Below are 16831 nucleotides of genomic sequence, written 5' to 3'. Positions count from 1 at the left end.
TGGAGGATGTTGTGTTTTCATCATCACCTCCACCACAAAAGATGGAGGATGTTGTGTTTTCATCATTACCTCCGCGACCAAAGATGGAGGATGTTATGTTTTCATCATCACCTCCACCATCAAAGATGGAGGCTGTTGTGTTTTCATCATTACCTCCACCACCAAAGATGGAGGATGTTGTGTTTTCATCATTACCTCCACCACCAAAGATGGAGGATGTTGTGTTTTCATCATTACCTCCGCGACCAAAGATGGAGGATGTTATGTTTTCATCATTACCTCCACCACCAAAGATGGAGGCTGTTGTGTTTTAATCATTACCTCCACCACCAAAGATGGAGGCTGTTGTGTTTTCATCATTACCTCCACCACCAAAGATGGAGGATGTTGTTTTCATCATTACCTCCACCACCAAAGATGGAGGCTGTTGTGTTTTCATCATTACCTCCACCAACAAAGATGGCGGCTGTTGTGTTTTCATCATTTCCTCCACCACCAAAGATGGAGGATGTTATGTTTTCATCATTACCTCCACCACCAAAGATGGAGGCTGTTGTGTTTTAATCATTACCACCACCACCAAAGATGGAGGCTGTTGTGTTTTCATCATTACCTCCACCACCAAAGATGGAGGATGTTGTTTTCATCATTACCTCCACCACCAAAGATGGAGGCTGTTGTGTTTTCATCATTACCTCCACCACCAAAGATGGAGGCTGTTGTGTTTTCATCATTACCTCCACCAACAAAGATGGAGGATGTTATGTTTTCATCATTACCTCCGCGACCAAAGATGGAGGCTGTTGTGTTTTCATCATTACCTCCACCACCAAAGATGGAGGATGTTATGTTTTCATCATTACCTCCGCGACCAAAGATGGAGGATGTTGTGTTTTCATCATTACCTCCACCACCAAAGATGGAGGCTGTTGTGTTTTCATCATTACCTCCACCACCAGAGATGGAGGATGTTATGTTTTTATCATTACCTCCGTGACCAAAGATGGAGGCTGTTGTGTTTTCATCATTACCTCCACCACCAAAGATGGAGGATGTTATGTTTTCATCATTACCTCCGCGACCAAAGATGGAGGATGTTGTGTTTTTACCCCTGTTTATTTGTTTTTTGTGATCAGGATATCTCAAAAATAATGGACAGATTCCAACAAAACTTGGTGGGAAGTTTAGGTGTGTGAGAAGAAAAACTTGATTCGATTTTGGTGAAGATCCGGGGCCAGATCCGGTGTATCAGTGGGGTGCAAAAAGTAAACTGTCCAGCCTGGTTTAGTGACCAAGTCGGACTGCTTGTTGCATCACAACTGATTTAAGGCTGTGCCACTAATTAATTAATTAAAATTTGAATGAGGTACTGACGCACAATCGCCTGCTCTTTTCGAAAGTCACTGAGATCTTTATGTTCACCAGAAAATGTCAACAGATGGGACAGACTGGACGTCTGCTCCGAATTGGACGGTGTATTGATTGATGTAACTTTGACATGAGTACACATTGGATAAATGAATACAGCACATGGATTTATGTAGATGTGATAGATATGGTTATGGATGATCGATAGTCATTGACGTATGTTATCGACAGTGATTAAGGTAGATATGATAGATATGGTTATGGATGATAGAGTCATTGGAGTATGTTATCGACAGTGATTATGGTCGATATGATATATATGGTTATGGATGATCGATAGTCATTGACGTATGTTATCGACAGTGATTAAGGTAGATATGATAGATATGGTTATGGATGATCGATAGTCATTGACGTATGTTATCGACAGTGATTATGGTAGATATGATAGACATGGTTATGGATGATAGACAGTCATTGGAGTATGTTATAGACAGTGATTATGGTAGATATGGTTATGGATGATAGATAGTCATTGGAGTATGTTATAGACAGTGATGATGGTAGATATGATAGATATGGTTATGGATGATAGATAGTCATTGGAGTATGTTATCGACAGTGATTGTGGTAGACATGATAGATATGGTTATATGATGATAGATAGTCATTGGAGTATGTTATCGACAGTGATGATGGTAGATATGATAGATATGGTTATGGATGATAGATAGTCATTGGAGTATGTTATCGACAGTGATTATGGTAGATATGATAGATATGGTTATGGATGATAGATAGTCATTGGAGTATGTTATCGACAGTGATTATGGTAGATATGATAGATATGGTTATGGATGATAGATCGTCATTGCAGTATGTTATCGACAGTGATTATGGTAGATATGATAGATATGGTTATGGATGATAGATAGTCATTGGAGTATGTTATCGACAGTGATTATGGTAGATATGATAGATATGGTTATGGATGATAGATAGCCATTGGAGTATGTTATCGACAGTGATGACGGTAGATATGATAGATATGGTTATGGATGATAGATAGTCATTGGAGTATGTTATCGACAGTGATTATGGTAGATATGATAGATATGGTTATGGATGATAGATAGTCATTGCAGTATGTTATCGACAGTGATTATGGTAGATATGATAGATATGGTTATGGATGATAGATAGTCATTGGAGTATGTTATCGACAGTGATTATGGTAGATATGATAGATATATGGTTATGGATGATAGATAGTCATTGGAGTATGTTATCGACAGTGATGATGGTAGATATGATAGATATGGTTATATGATGATAGATAGTCATTGGAGTATGTTATCGACAGTGATTATGGTAGATATGATAGACATGGTTATGGATGATAGATAGTCATTGACGTATGTTATAGATAATCATTAAGGTAGATATGGTTATGGATGATAGATAGTCATTGGAGTATGTTATAGACAGTGATGATGGTAGATATGATAGATATGGTTATGGATGATAGATAGTCATTGGAGTATGTTATCGACAGTGATTGTGGTAGATATGATAGATATGGTTATATGATGATAGATAGTCATTGGAGTATGTTATCGACAGTGATGATGGTAGATATGATAGATATGGTTATGGATGATAGATAGTCATTGGAGTATGTTATCGACAGTGATTATGGTAGATATGATAGATATGGTTATGGATGATAGATAGTCATTGGAGTATGTTATCGACAGTGATTATGGTAGATATGATAGATATGGTTATGGATGATAGATCGTCATTGCAGTATGTTATCGACAGTGATTATGGTAGATATGATAGATATGGTTATGGATGATAGATAGTCATTGGAGTATGTTATCGACAGTGATTATGGTAGATATGATAGATATGGTTATGGATGATAGATAGCCATTGGAGTATGTTATCGACAGTGATGATGGTAGATATGATAGATATGGTTATGGATGATAGATAGTCATTGGAGTATGTTATCGACAGTGATTATGGTAGATATGATAGATATGGTTATGGATGATAGATAGTCATTGCAGTATGTTATCGACAGTGATTATGGTAGATATGATAGATATGGTTATGGATGATAGATAGTCATTGGAGTATGTTATCGACAGTGATTATGGTAGATATGATAGATATGGTTATGGATGATAGATAGTCATTGGAGTATGTTATCGACAGTGATGATGGTAGATATGATAGATATGGTTATGGATGATAGATAGTCATTGGAGTATGTTATCGACAGTGATGATGGTAGATATGATAGATATGGTTATGGATGATAGATAGTCATTGGAGTATGTTATCGACAGTGATGATGGTAGATATGATAGATATGGTTATGGATGATAGATAGTCATTGGAGTATGTTATCGACAGTGATTATGGTAGATATGATAGATATGGTTATGGATGATAGATAGTCATTGACGTATGTCATAGACAATCATTAAGGTAGATATGATAGATATGGTTATGGATGATAGATAGTCATTGGAGTATGTTATCGACAGTGATTATGGTAGATATGATAGATATGGTTATGGATGATAGATAGTCATTGGAGTATGTTATCGACAGTGATGAAGGTAGATATGATAGATATGGTTATGGATGATAGATAGTCATTGGAGTATGTTATCGACAGTGATGATGGTAGATATGATAGATATGGTTATGGATGATAGATAGTCATTGGAGTATGTTTTCGACTGTGATTATGGTAGATATGATAGATATGGTTATGGATGACAGATAGTCATAGACATATGTTATAGACAATCATCAAGGTAGATATGATAGATATGGTTATGGATGATAGATAGTCATTGGAGTATGTTATAGACAATCATTAAGATAGATATGATAGATATGGTTATGGATGATCGATAGTCATTGGAGTATGTTATCGACTGTGATTATGGTAGATATGATAGATATGGTTATGGATGATAGATAGTCATTGGAGTATGTTATCGACTGTGATTATGGTAGATATGATAGATATGGTTATGGATGACAGATAGTCATTGACATATGTTATAGACAATCATCAAGGTAGATATGATAGATATGGTTATGGATGATAGATAGTCATTGGAGTATGTTATGGACAGTGATTATGGTAGATATGATGGATATGGTTATGGATGATAGATAGTCATTGACGTATGTTATCGACAGTGATTATGGTAGATATGATAGGTATGGTTATGGATGATAGATAGTCATTGGAGTATGTTATTGACAGTGAATATGGTAGATATGATAGATATATTGTTATGGATGATAGATAGTCATTGGAGTATGTTATCGACAGTGATTATGGTAGATATGATAGACATGGTTATAGATGATAGACAGTCATTGGAGTATGTTATAGACAGCGATTATGGTAGATATGGTTATGGATGATAGATAGTCATTGACGTATGTTATAGACAATCATTAAGGTAGATATGATATATATGGTTATGGATGATAGATAGTCATTGGAGTATGTTATCGACAGTGATTATGGTAGATATGATAGATATGGTTATGGATGATAGATAGTCATTGGAGTATGTTATCGACAGTGATGATGGTAGATATGATAGATATGGTTATGGATGATAGATAGTCATTGGAGTATGTTATCGACAGTGATGATGGTAGATATGATAGATATGGTTATGGATGATAGATAGTCATTGGAGTATGTTATCGACAGTGATTATGGTAGATATGATAGATATGGTTATGGATGATAGATATAGTCATTGACGTATGTCATAGACAATCATTAAGGTAGATATGATAGATATGGTTATGGATGATAGATAGTCATTGGAGTATGTTATCGACAGTGATTATGGTAGATATGATAGATATGGTTATGGATGATAGATAGTCATTGGAGTATGTTATCGACAGTGATGAAGGTAGATATGATAGATATGGTTATGGATGATAGATAGTCATTGGAGTATGTTATCGACAGTGATGATGGTAGATATGATAGATATGGTTATGGATGATAGATAGTCATTGGAGTATGTTATCGACAGTGATTATGGTAGATATGATAGATATGGTTATGGATGATAGATAGTCATTGGAGTATGTTATCGACAGTGATGAAGGTAGATATGATAGATATGGTTATGGATGATAGCTAGTCATTGACATATGTTATAGACAATCATCAAGGTAGATATGTTAGATATGGTTATGGATGATAGATAGTCATTGGAGTATGTTATGGACAGTGATTATGGTAGATATGATGGATATGGTTATGGATGATAGATAGTCATTGACGTATGTTATCGACAGTGATTATGGTAGATATGATAGGTATGGTTATGGATGATAGATAGTCATTGGAGTATGTTATTGACAGTGAATATGGTAGATATGATAGATATATTGTTATGGATGATAGACAGTCATTGGAGTATGTTATAGACAGCGATTATGGAAGATATGATAGATATGGTTATGGAAGATATGATAGATATGGTTATGGATGATAGATAGTCATTGACGTATGTTATAGACAATCATTAAGGTAGATATGATATATATGGTTATGGATGATAGATAGTCATTGACGTATGTTATCGACAGTGATTATGGTGGATATGATAGACATGGTTATGGATGATAGATAGTCATTGACGTATGTTATAAACAATCATTAAGGTAGATATGATAGATATGGTTATGGATGATAGATAGTCATTGGAGTATGTTATAGACAGTGATTATGGTAGATATGATAGACATGGTTATGGATGATAGATAGTCATTGGAGTTTGTTATAGACAGTGATTATGGTAGATATGATAGATATGGTTATGGATGATAGATAGTCATTGGAGTATGTTATGGACAGTGATTATGGTAGATATGATAGATATGGTTATGGATGATAGATAGTCATTGGATTATGTTATAGACAGTGATTATGGTAGATATGATAGATATGGTTATGGATGATGGATAGTCATTGGAGTATCTTATAGACCATGATTATGGTAGATATGACAGATATGGTTATGGATGATCGATAGTCATTGGAGTATGTTATAGACAGTGATTATGGTAGATATGGCAGATATGGTTATGGATGATCGATAGTCATTGGAGTATGTTATAGACAGTGATTATGGTAGATATGATAGATATGGTTATGGATGATGGATAGTCTTTGGAGTATCTTATAGACCGTGATTATGGTAGATATGACAGATATGGTTATGGATGATCGATAGTCATTGGAGTATGTTATAGACAGTGATTATGGTAGATATGACAGATATGGTTATGGATGATGGATAGTCATTGGAGTATCTTATAGACCGTGATTATGGTAGATATGACAGATATGGTTATGGATGATAGATAGTCATTGGAGTATGTTATAGACCGTGATTATGGTAGATATGACAGATATGGTTATGGATGATGGATAGTCATTGGAGTATCTTATAGATATGACAGATATGGTTATGGATGATCGATAGTCATTGGAGTATGTTATAGACAGTGATTATGGTAGATATGATAGATATGGTTATGGATGATCGATATTCATTGGAGTATGTTATAGACAGTGATTATGGTAGATATGATAGATATGGTTATGGATGATCGATAGTCATTGGAGTATGTTATAGACAGTGATTATGGTAGATATGACAGATATGGTTATGGATGATGGATAGTCATTGGAGTATCTTATAGACCGTGATTATGGTAGATATGACAGATATGGTTATGGATGATAAATAGTCATTGGAGTATGTTATAGACCGTGATTATGGTAGATATGACAGATATGGTTATGGATGATTGATAGTCATTGGAGTATCTTATAGACCGTGATTATGGTAGATATGACAGATATGGTTATGGATGATCGATAGTCATTGGAGTATGTTATAGACAGTGATTATGGTAGATATGATAGATATGGTTATGGATGATCGATATTCATTGGAGTATGTTATAGACAGTGATTATGGTAGATATGATAGATATGGTTATGGATGATCGATAGTCATTGGAGTATGTTATAGACAGTGATTATGGTAGATATGACAGATATGGTTATGGATGATCGATAGTCATTGGAGTATGTTATAGACAGTGATTATGGTAGATATGACAGATATGGTTATGGATGATGGATAGTCATTGGAGTATCTTATAGACAGTGATTATGGTAGATATGATAGATATGGTTATGGATGATGGATAGTCATTGGAGTATCATATAGACCGTGATTATGGTAGATATGACCGATATGGTTATGGATGATAGATAGTTATTGACGTATGTTATAGACAGTGATTATGGTCGATATGATAGATATGGTTATGGATGATAGATAGTTATTGACGTATGTTATAGACAGTGATTATGGTCGATATGATAGATATGGTTATGGATGATAGATAGTCATTGGAGTATGCCATGGACAGTAGGATTGAATGATCAGATTGAAAGAGATTCAAAATCCACGAATCAAAAGGGTTTTTCAAATCCATTGAAGGTTTTTTTCTGTCATATTATCGCGTATGACAATTCGTGACGTACTAGAATCGGCGATTATGGTGGCTGATACGACGATGCAGAAGTGCGCTTCTGCTAAGTCATTGAGGCTGAGCCTTGGCTGCAAGAATCCTATCAGTTCCTCCACCTGCAGAGTCATATTCACCTTTCCATCTCGAAGCTGGAACAAACAAGAGGATCAGTAGAAACTCCCTTCAGCACTGCAAATTTTAAAACAGTGTGCACTCCCAAAGCTCATTTACATTTCATTCTTCTGGGACCAGCAGACAATTACAATCCTTAAAAGTGCTACATTCCCTAACAAATTATCGTCGAACTGTTGGGAGAGGATGCCACAATCTATCTGACCATTCAAACAAAGCAAGATGCTAGCCTAGTTCAAGATAACCTGAACAAGATGGCTGCATGAGCTTCACACTGGATGGAGCTGAACACCTAAAAGTGCCAAGTTATCACAATTACTGCCGAACAGACATCCATGTACAACACCTGTACACCCTGAATGATAATAACAATTGTTATTACCTGAAACTGTTTGAGGTTTGGATTTAAGATTTTGTCTCCATCCGCATCTTTGAGACCAAATCGAATCAGCACTCGTCCAGCCACGGGCTTTCCAAAAGTGTATCTGCTCCACAATTGGGTCACAGGTAAGCAGGTACGGTCACATTGGGACACATTTCATTTTGTGCACATTGTGTCAGGTCCAGGATTTACCCTTCATCTCGTCACTGTGGCCTTCTCAGCCAAACTCTTGGGTTAAAATATCTTTTAACATCTTGGATGTGACGCTATCTTGGATTTTCATCAATACTTCATCAGCGTCAATGTCCATATTGCGAACAGAAATATTAAAGAATGGTCAATTGATAAATAGAAGAGAAATGGGGGTGAGGGATATAGTCCATGGGCCAGGATCCCAAATTTCCAGTATCGGTACCACCCGGGGTGACTAATTCCCTTTGGTGTTTTTACCTTGCTATACGTCTCTAGTTTGCATTTTGATATGATAGCCCTTGCAGACTCACAGCTTTTAGAGTTTATCACTTCTTGTAATGGACATGCCCCATGGATGAAAGGCGCGAACACACACTTTACCACTATCCTTTATTCTCACACCACAATCTTTCTGTTAAGAATCAGTTCAGTCACAGACAAGCATAAAATACCACGTAGGGATCCTTTCTTACCAGTATCACGAATGTAGGCAGTCATTCTCGTACATAGAGGCAGATTTTGTAGATGAAGTGGGTTGTTTTCAAAAAAATTCGAACTTAACTTAACAAAATATTTATGCAAGTTGAACAAAATATTTATGTTTTTGTCAAGTCACACCCTGTGACAAATCAGACTCTAGGTTTCCTGTTTTAAGCAAGGTCTTTGATTCAGTAGAATCAACATGCATCCATGACACTTTTTCTTTGGCTCTTAACATTATTTAATGAAGTACAGTTTCACGTTTCGGGTGACACGCCACGGGTGACAGCAAAGACCAAATCACTGCCAAAAGAAGTGGCAAGACGTTGGACTCTCTTGGAGAGATTTGCACAGTCACACTCTCCAGTCAGCAGGGTATACAGGAATTCCTTGACCAATTCGGGAATGACACTCTGCTCTGTATTGGGTGGCCATGCTTGACTGACGTCTTGCTTCTTGATCTGTTTCCTCAGCTACATTGCTGCTTTGGTTAAGACATCTCCAGAGCTGGCAGTCCTTGCTTCTTGCAGATCCTTCTTCATGTTGTGGGCTTGTTTGGCAAGATCATCCATGGAAAGGCTGTCTGGATAGAGGAGAATCTTTCCTTTCTCATCAGAGACAAAGTAGAGGGATCCTCCCAGCTCACTTTCCAGCTTACGACGAACATGTTTCTTCGTTGAGGGTTTCATTTGGGTGATGCCGTGTGCGTTCATGGATCTCTCTAGCCTACCTGTGAGGTCTGTCATAGGCAGTATTTCAGGATTGGGAAAGAATTCATTCCTGATATACAAGAAGAGTTCCTCGTAGGCTTGTCTCACTGCTTCCTCATACTCTGCATCCTCTCTTTGTTCATTCTCCTCACCTGCACCAGAGCTGGCAGAAGACTCGTCTTTTGTGTACAGTTTGTAGCAGGACTTGTGGTAATGTCCCTCTGCAGCAACAAGGTCTCTGCTCAGTAAGGCAAGGATTCTTGGATCCAGTTTTTTGGTTGCTGCGTTGCGAACCCTGGCATCTGCACGTAACTCAACACACTGGATGAGGGGTTCCCTTGTATTGTGTCCTTTTAGGTATCTGCTCGACTTGTTGCAGAAAATGCAGATTTTATCATACACTCTTGATGTACCTGATGCATCCCTAGCTGATCTTCTTGAACTGACCTCTCCAGGTTCATCTTTGGGGTCTTTGGAAAGGAGAGAGTCAAGAGACTTCTTCATGGTGAAAATGCTACGGCATTTGCGATGATACTGCAATTGTGGTATTTGTCCTTCTTCAATGCCTTTGGCTATATGCAGAAGTGAAGCATGCTGTCTGATCTCTGCAGCCCTGAGCAAAGTGTTCCATGAGTCCAGATATTGTGGTGACACCAGGGAGTCGGAGTCTTCATTAGAGCAATGAATGATACAGTCAGTGCGTGCTCGCTTCCTTGGCAGGGTGGCACCTTCATCTCTACTTGGTGGATCCATCATGTACACCTCAGGACGTCAACACACTACAGAAGACACCTGCAATGTACAAGCAGCAATCCGTGTTCCAGCAATCCAATGCATTCTTTGTTCTGACTACCATTGAAAGCTAAACAAAATCTTATCTAAGATCTGCCACATCTTGACCTCACTGGTAAGTTAATCCTAGAAAAGGAAAGGATATTACCATAGCTAACTGATCTTAACTAATCAAACTTAATTAACCTTAATTAGAACTGCAAAAGATAACTTACATCGCCAGATATCTCACCAGTTCCATCAAAGGAGCTGAAAAAAAAGCTTACATCTATCCGCAATTAACTCTTCCTAGAAAAAAAGCTGAACGTGAGTACACAATTATCCAATAAGAAAGAACAGACAAATAGGAAATGCATTTATTTTGCTCTGATGTTTAATAATTACAATATAGTAGCATTTCTCACATGGTTTTAGTTCTGTGTTGACTGAAATTAGATGTGATCTTTGCATACCGCAAGATTTAAATGAATTACGCAATGCCGCTATTGGGTGAATTTGAAGTTTTTACAAAAAACTGACAAAGCTGCCAGTGTGGAAAGGCTATCACATCTTAATGTACTTATATTGACCCAATAAACATTTTAGTACCACTTAGGTTTGGTCACCCCAGGTGGTACCGATATCTGACCTGGCCCATGGACTAAGATGGTTGATGAACCAAAGAGGGTGGGGGAAGGGCACTGGTCGGACGTGCTGCGAGCAGTCTCCAACAATCATCATTTCCGAGGTGAGGAATTTCTCCCGATGAACCGAGGGAGGGCGGGGGAAGGACAATGGACGGGGAAAAGCCTTCAATAAAACCAGGAGGGTGAAAAATTGTTACCGACGCATCCTGGAGGGGGTCGGAAAGGGCTGAGGGAAAGGAAAAGCCTTCAATAAAACCAGGAGGGTGAAAAATTGTGACCGACGCGTCCTGGAGGGGGTCGGAAAGGGCCGAGGGAAAGGAAAAGCCTTCAATAAAACCAGGAGGGTGAAAAATTGCTACCGATGCGTCCTGGAGGGGGTCGGAAAGGGCCGAGGGAAAGGAAAAGCCTTCAATAAAACCAGGAGGGTGAAAAATTGTTACCGACGCGTCCTGGAGGAGGTCGGAAAGGGCCGAGGGAAAGGAAAAGCCTTCAATAAAACCAGGAGAGTGAAACATTGTTACCGACGCGTCCTGGAGGGGGTCGGAAAGGGCCGAGGGAAAGGAAAAGCCTTCAATAAAACCAGGAGGGTGAAAAATTGTTACCGACGCATCCTGGAGGGGGTCGGAAAGGGCCGAGGGAAAGGAAAAGCCTTCAATAAAACCAGGAGGGTGAAAAATTGTTACCGACGCGTCCTGGAGGGGGTCGGAAAGGGCTGAGGGAAAGGAAAAGCCTTCAATAAAACCAGGAGGGTGAAAAATTGCTACCGACGCGTCCTGGAGGGGGTCGGAAAGGGCCGAGGGAAAGGAAAAGCCTTCAATAAAACCAGGAGGGTGAAAAATTGTTACCGACGCGTCCTGGAGGAGGTCGGAAAGGGCCGAGGGAAAGGAAAAGCCTTCAATAAAACCAGGAGAGTGAAACATTGTTACCGACGCGTCCTGGAGGGGGTCGGAAAGGGCCGAGGGAAAGGAAAAGCCTTCAATAAAACCAGGAGGGTGAAAAATTGTTACCGACGCGTCCTGGAGGGGGTCGGAAAGGGCCGAGGGAAAGGAAAAGCCTTCAATAAAACCAGGAGGGTGAAAAATTGTTACCGACGCGTCCTGGAGGGGGTCGGAAAGGGCTGAGGGAAAGGAAAAGCCTTCAATAAAACCAGGAGGGTGAAAAATTGTTACCGACGCGTCCTGGAGGGGGTCAGAAAGGGCCGAGGGAAAGGAAAAGCCTTCAATAAAACCAGGAGGGTGAAAAATTGCTACCGACGCGTCCTGGAGGGGGTCGGAAAGGGCCGAGGGAAAGGAAAAGCCTTCAATAAAACCAGGAGGGTGAAAAATTGTTACTGGCGCGTCCTGGAGGAGGTCGGAAAGGGCCGAGGGAAAGGAAAAGCCTTCAATAAAACCAGGAGAGTGAAAATTTGTTACCGACGCGTCCTGGAGGAGGTCGGAAAGGGCCGACGGAAAGGAAAAGCCTTCAATAAAACCAGGAGGGTGAAAAATTGTTACCGACGCGTCCTGTAGGGGGTCAGAAAGGGCCGAGGGAAAGGAAAAGCATTCAATAAAACCAAGAGGGTGAAAAATTGTTACCGACGCATCCTGGAGGGGGTCGGAAAGGGCCGAAGGAAAGGAAAAGCCTTCAATAAAACCAGGAGGGTGAAAAATTGTTACCGACGCATCCTGGAGGAGGTCGGAAAGGGCCGAGGGAAAGGAAAAGTCTTCAATAAAACCAGGAGGGTGAAAAATTGTTACCGACGCGTCCTGGAGGGGGTCGTAAAGGGCCGAGGGAAAGGAAAAGCCTTCAATAAAACCAGGAGGGTGAAAAATTGTTACCGACGCGTCCTGGAGGTAGGTCGGAAAGGGCCGAGGGAAAGGAAAAGTCTTCGACAAACGAAGCGTGTGTTGGAAATAAAGGAAAACAAGTACAGATACATTTAAAGTTGCAATGAGGTAGCAGTTGCAATTTTTTTTGTTTGCCATGCAACGGATTTCAAAGTGGATCACAGAACACGTGGTGCCTTACCTGGCTGTCACGCTGACTTTCATACTTTTGTCAGTTGCCTCAAAATAATGTTTTTGTGGCTTCACTTTGACCTCATATCTGGGCAGAACTGAAAAGATAAAAAAGATTTAAAGTGAAGGCTTAAAAACATATTCAGAACAACCAACATACTTGGGATGCTCTAGTATAGATACCTATAGGGACGCTCTCCTCTAGATACCAAAAGAGATGTTCTAGTATAGATACCTATAGGGATGCTCTCCTCTAGATACCTAAAGAGATGCTCTAGTATAGATACCTATAGGGATGGTCTGGTATAGATACGTATAGGGATGCTCTCCTCTAGATACCTAAAGAGATGCTCCAGTATGGATATGTAGAGGGATGATCTCCTCTAGATACCTAAATATATGCTCCAGTATAGATACCTATAGGGATGCTCTCCTCTAGATACCTAAAGAGATGCTCTAGTATAGATACCTATAGGGATGCTCTCCTCTAGATACCTAAATATATGCTCCAGTATAGATACCTATAGGGATGCTCTCCTCCAGATACCTAAAGATATGCTGTTGTATAGATACCTATAGGGATGCTCTCCTCTAGATACCTAAAGAGATGCTCTAGTATAGATTCCCCTATAGGGATGCTCTCCTCCAGATACCTAAAGAGATGCTCTAGTATAGATACCTATAGGGATGCTCTCCTCCAGATACCTAAAGAGATGCCCTCGTATAGATACCTATAGGGATGCTCTCCTCCAGACACCTAAAGAGATGTTCTAGTATAGATACGTATAGGGATGCTCCAGTATAGATACCTATAGGGATGCTCTAGTCTAGATACCAATAGGGATGCTCTAGACTAGATATACCTATAGGGATGCTCCAGTCTACATACCTATAACGATGCTCTCCTCCAGATACCTAAAGAGATGCTCTAGTATAGATACCTATCGTGATGCTCTCGTCTAGATATACCTATAGGGATGCTCCAGTCTAGATACTGTTACGTGTTCCTCCCCGACCTCCTGGTCTCGGTATACCTCCGCACCCCGGGAGGGCCACGGCAGAAAAATATATTATTCCGTGTCGAAATCAGTAAGGAAACCACACCAATGGTTATGAACAAACCAATAATATTGTTGCGGATCTGAGAATCCTGTGTTTTTTTTTTTTGTATTGTTGTAAGTGTAATGAGAATTGTTGTAAATATCACCCTCCGCAGTGTAAAGGTCAAAGGTCGTCCTCCTAGTTAATCCCTATACATGCACGTAGCAAATCATATATCCTTTTAAATAGTTATCTCCTTATGGTGTGTATTAGTTTATGGCTCTGTTGCCCATTAGTTGACACTCCATTGCACCGAATTCAATTTAAGATAGAATCCCCTTTCAATTCCCCATTTGTCAGCATTTACCAACTGCATTTGCCTCCATTGAGCACGCGGTCGGTTCGGAGAAGAAAGGCATGTCTCCGCACCTCGTCATAGAGGGGAGGAGTGAGCCAGCCCCGATTAACCAACCAAGGACGAGGGGTTTGGCTTACAAGGGCGGAGAGAGAACGATCGGGGAGGTTCGCGAAGGTTCGAGGGTGTGGCCTATATAACCCGCGGCGGGACGCCCCCCCATGATTAGTCCTTGGAGAGCACGCGACGCACCCGACCTGAGACGAGTTGAGGAGGAAGATAGAAGCACGCAGGAGCTTTGAAACCACCGCAGCTCTGAAACCACAGCAGCTTGAACCACCGGAGCTTGAACCACAGCAGCTTGAGCGTTGACGGCAGCATTGCTTTTGAGGAAGGGCGGCGGCTGCTCACTCCCGGCCCGGCCGTCCTCCCGTGTCCAGCCGAACCTTCCTCCCCTTCCAGTCATCCGTGCCTGGCCTCATCCATCCATTCATGTGAGTCTGACCATAGTCTGTCTTTTGTCTTGTCCTGGGGTATAAGTAAGACTGTTTAGTGTAAGCTAGAAATTGCTCTGTGTCTTCTGGTCCTTCCATCCTTTCTGAAAATTATTTGATTATCCTTCCTTCTCCTTGGTTCTTTTGACTTGTAAATAATAGTTAGTAATAAATTCTATTTGTATTTCCTACCTTTGTTCTTCTTCTTCATGCTCGTCCGGTCACTTTAGTGATTTCCCCATTGGAAACCTGTGGCACGATTTGGCCAACGAATAGGAATCGGGTCTAGTTCTTGTTAATAGTTCGTGCTGCGGTTGCTAAACCGCTCGGCAATTAACATCTGTCCGCGGTTGCGAACGGGGTTGCGCCCCTGCCTCTCCGGAGGGAGCTGTGCAGCGTCAGGACTCACGTCGGTCAGTCACAAACAAGGGGATTAATCCCCCCTTCTTAAGGGGAAGAAGGCCGACGTAGAGATCCATAACAATATATTATAAATCCCACAGGAATAACATTACCACAAATGACAATTAAGAGTGCACTCTCTATTCCATCAGCCAGCATGCATAAGGTAACTCACAGTGTTCCAATTGAGTGGAAAGAACCTTCCCCAATGTCTCTATATTCCCGTCTTCGACACGCGACACGCGACCCAAAACGGCACCAAGGCGCATGCGGCCCAAAGCAGAGAAAAGGGGTCACGTGGTTAAAGCGGCACAAAGGTGCACTCACGGCGACTGGGAAATCCAAAGGCCCCCTCCAGGTACGAACTTTCACTGTCCACGGTCGGCGAGCCGCAAAGTAATCGTCAGAAGCCTTGGTGCACACACCCAACACAGATACGTCTGGACGCGGTGGAAACGGTTGATGAAGCAAGGAAGGTTTGCTCGACGCGTGAAGCGCACGAGTCAAAATGGCGGACGGCTCATACTTGAAACGTAATCACACGACGATGGTTCCTCCGAATCCAACGCCAACCTGTTACGCAGGTTTGATCAGTCACAACGATAACAACTCTATCGCGGAATCCCTTTCCAGGAAACCCAAAGTTCATTCGTGTCTCTTGCTGGACAACGTTCGATCCAGAACGCAAAGCAACCTGCTTCTTCTCCGACTTTTCTCACTGCCTCCTCCTCCTCGCTCGTCGTTTTCCGGTCCATGATTTCCTGTATCATTTTAAGTTAACCTTTTTAACTTTAGATAGCTGTTCCTGAATCATAAACCTTTTGAGAATAATAATAATACCTAATATCAGAAACATGTCAAGTGGGTGAAAACCCCAATAATGGAAGTTACGAATCCGTAACACTTCCTCCCCACAAGAAAGAAAGTTTGAACACAGCGAAAACTTTCTTTGCCTGCAAACTCTTTAAACAAACAAAAATAAACTCACAACCCAAATCACCAATTCCCATGAGCAACAATTATATTATCAACATCTCAAAAATAAAGCAACAAATCTTCACACAACCCACAGAGATTTCTAAAGTTAATTCACTCTGGACAAAGCATCAGGAACGACATTATCCCTGCCCTTTACATGTTCAATTTCCAATTTGAACTCCTGCAAAGCCAACTCCATCTCATCAACCTCTGATTTTTCACTTTTAGTTTCATTTGCATGAAGGTTGAGGGGTGGTGATC

General features: G+C 40.5%; 1 protein-coding gene across 1 annotated transcript in view; it reads right to left on the bottom strand.

Moving 5' to 3' along the window:
- The window catches only part of LOC137439162 (complement C3), a 421636-nt gene that overhangs the window by 377158 nt on the left and 27647 nt on the right, over window positions 1-16831 (bottom strand). Inside the window, exons 7-9 of the mRNA XM_068134902.2 lie at window positions 13311-13398; window positions 8504-8606; window positions 8003-8138 (exon numbers count right to left, since the gene is read on the bottom strand). Of these exons, the coding sequence (XP_067991003.2) occupies window positions 8003-8138; window positions 8504-8606; window positions 13311-13398 (327 nt within the window). The remainder of the gene's footprint in view (window positions 1-8002; window positions 8139-8503; window positions 8607-13310; window positions 13399-16831) is intronic.

The sequence above is a fragment of the Myxine glutinosa genome, chromosome 13 (assembly GCF_964187855.1).
Source record: "Myxine glutinosa chromosome 13, kmMyxGlut1.1, whole genome shotgun sequence".
In the NCBI taxonomy this organism is placed as follows: Eukaryota; Metazoa; Chordata; class Myxini; order Myxiniformes; family Myxinidae; genus Myxine; species Myxine glutinosa.
The sequence above is the reverse complement of the archived record's forward strand: the minus strand, read 5'-3'. Positions and strand labels throughout refer to the sequence as shown.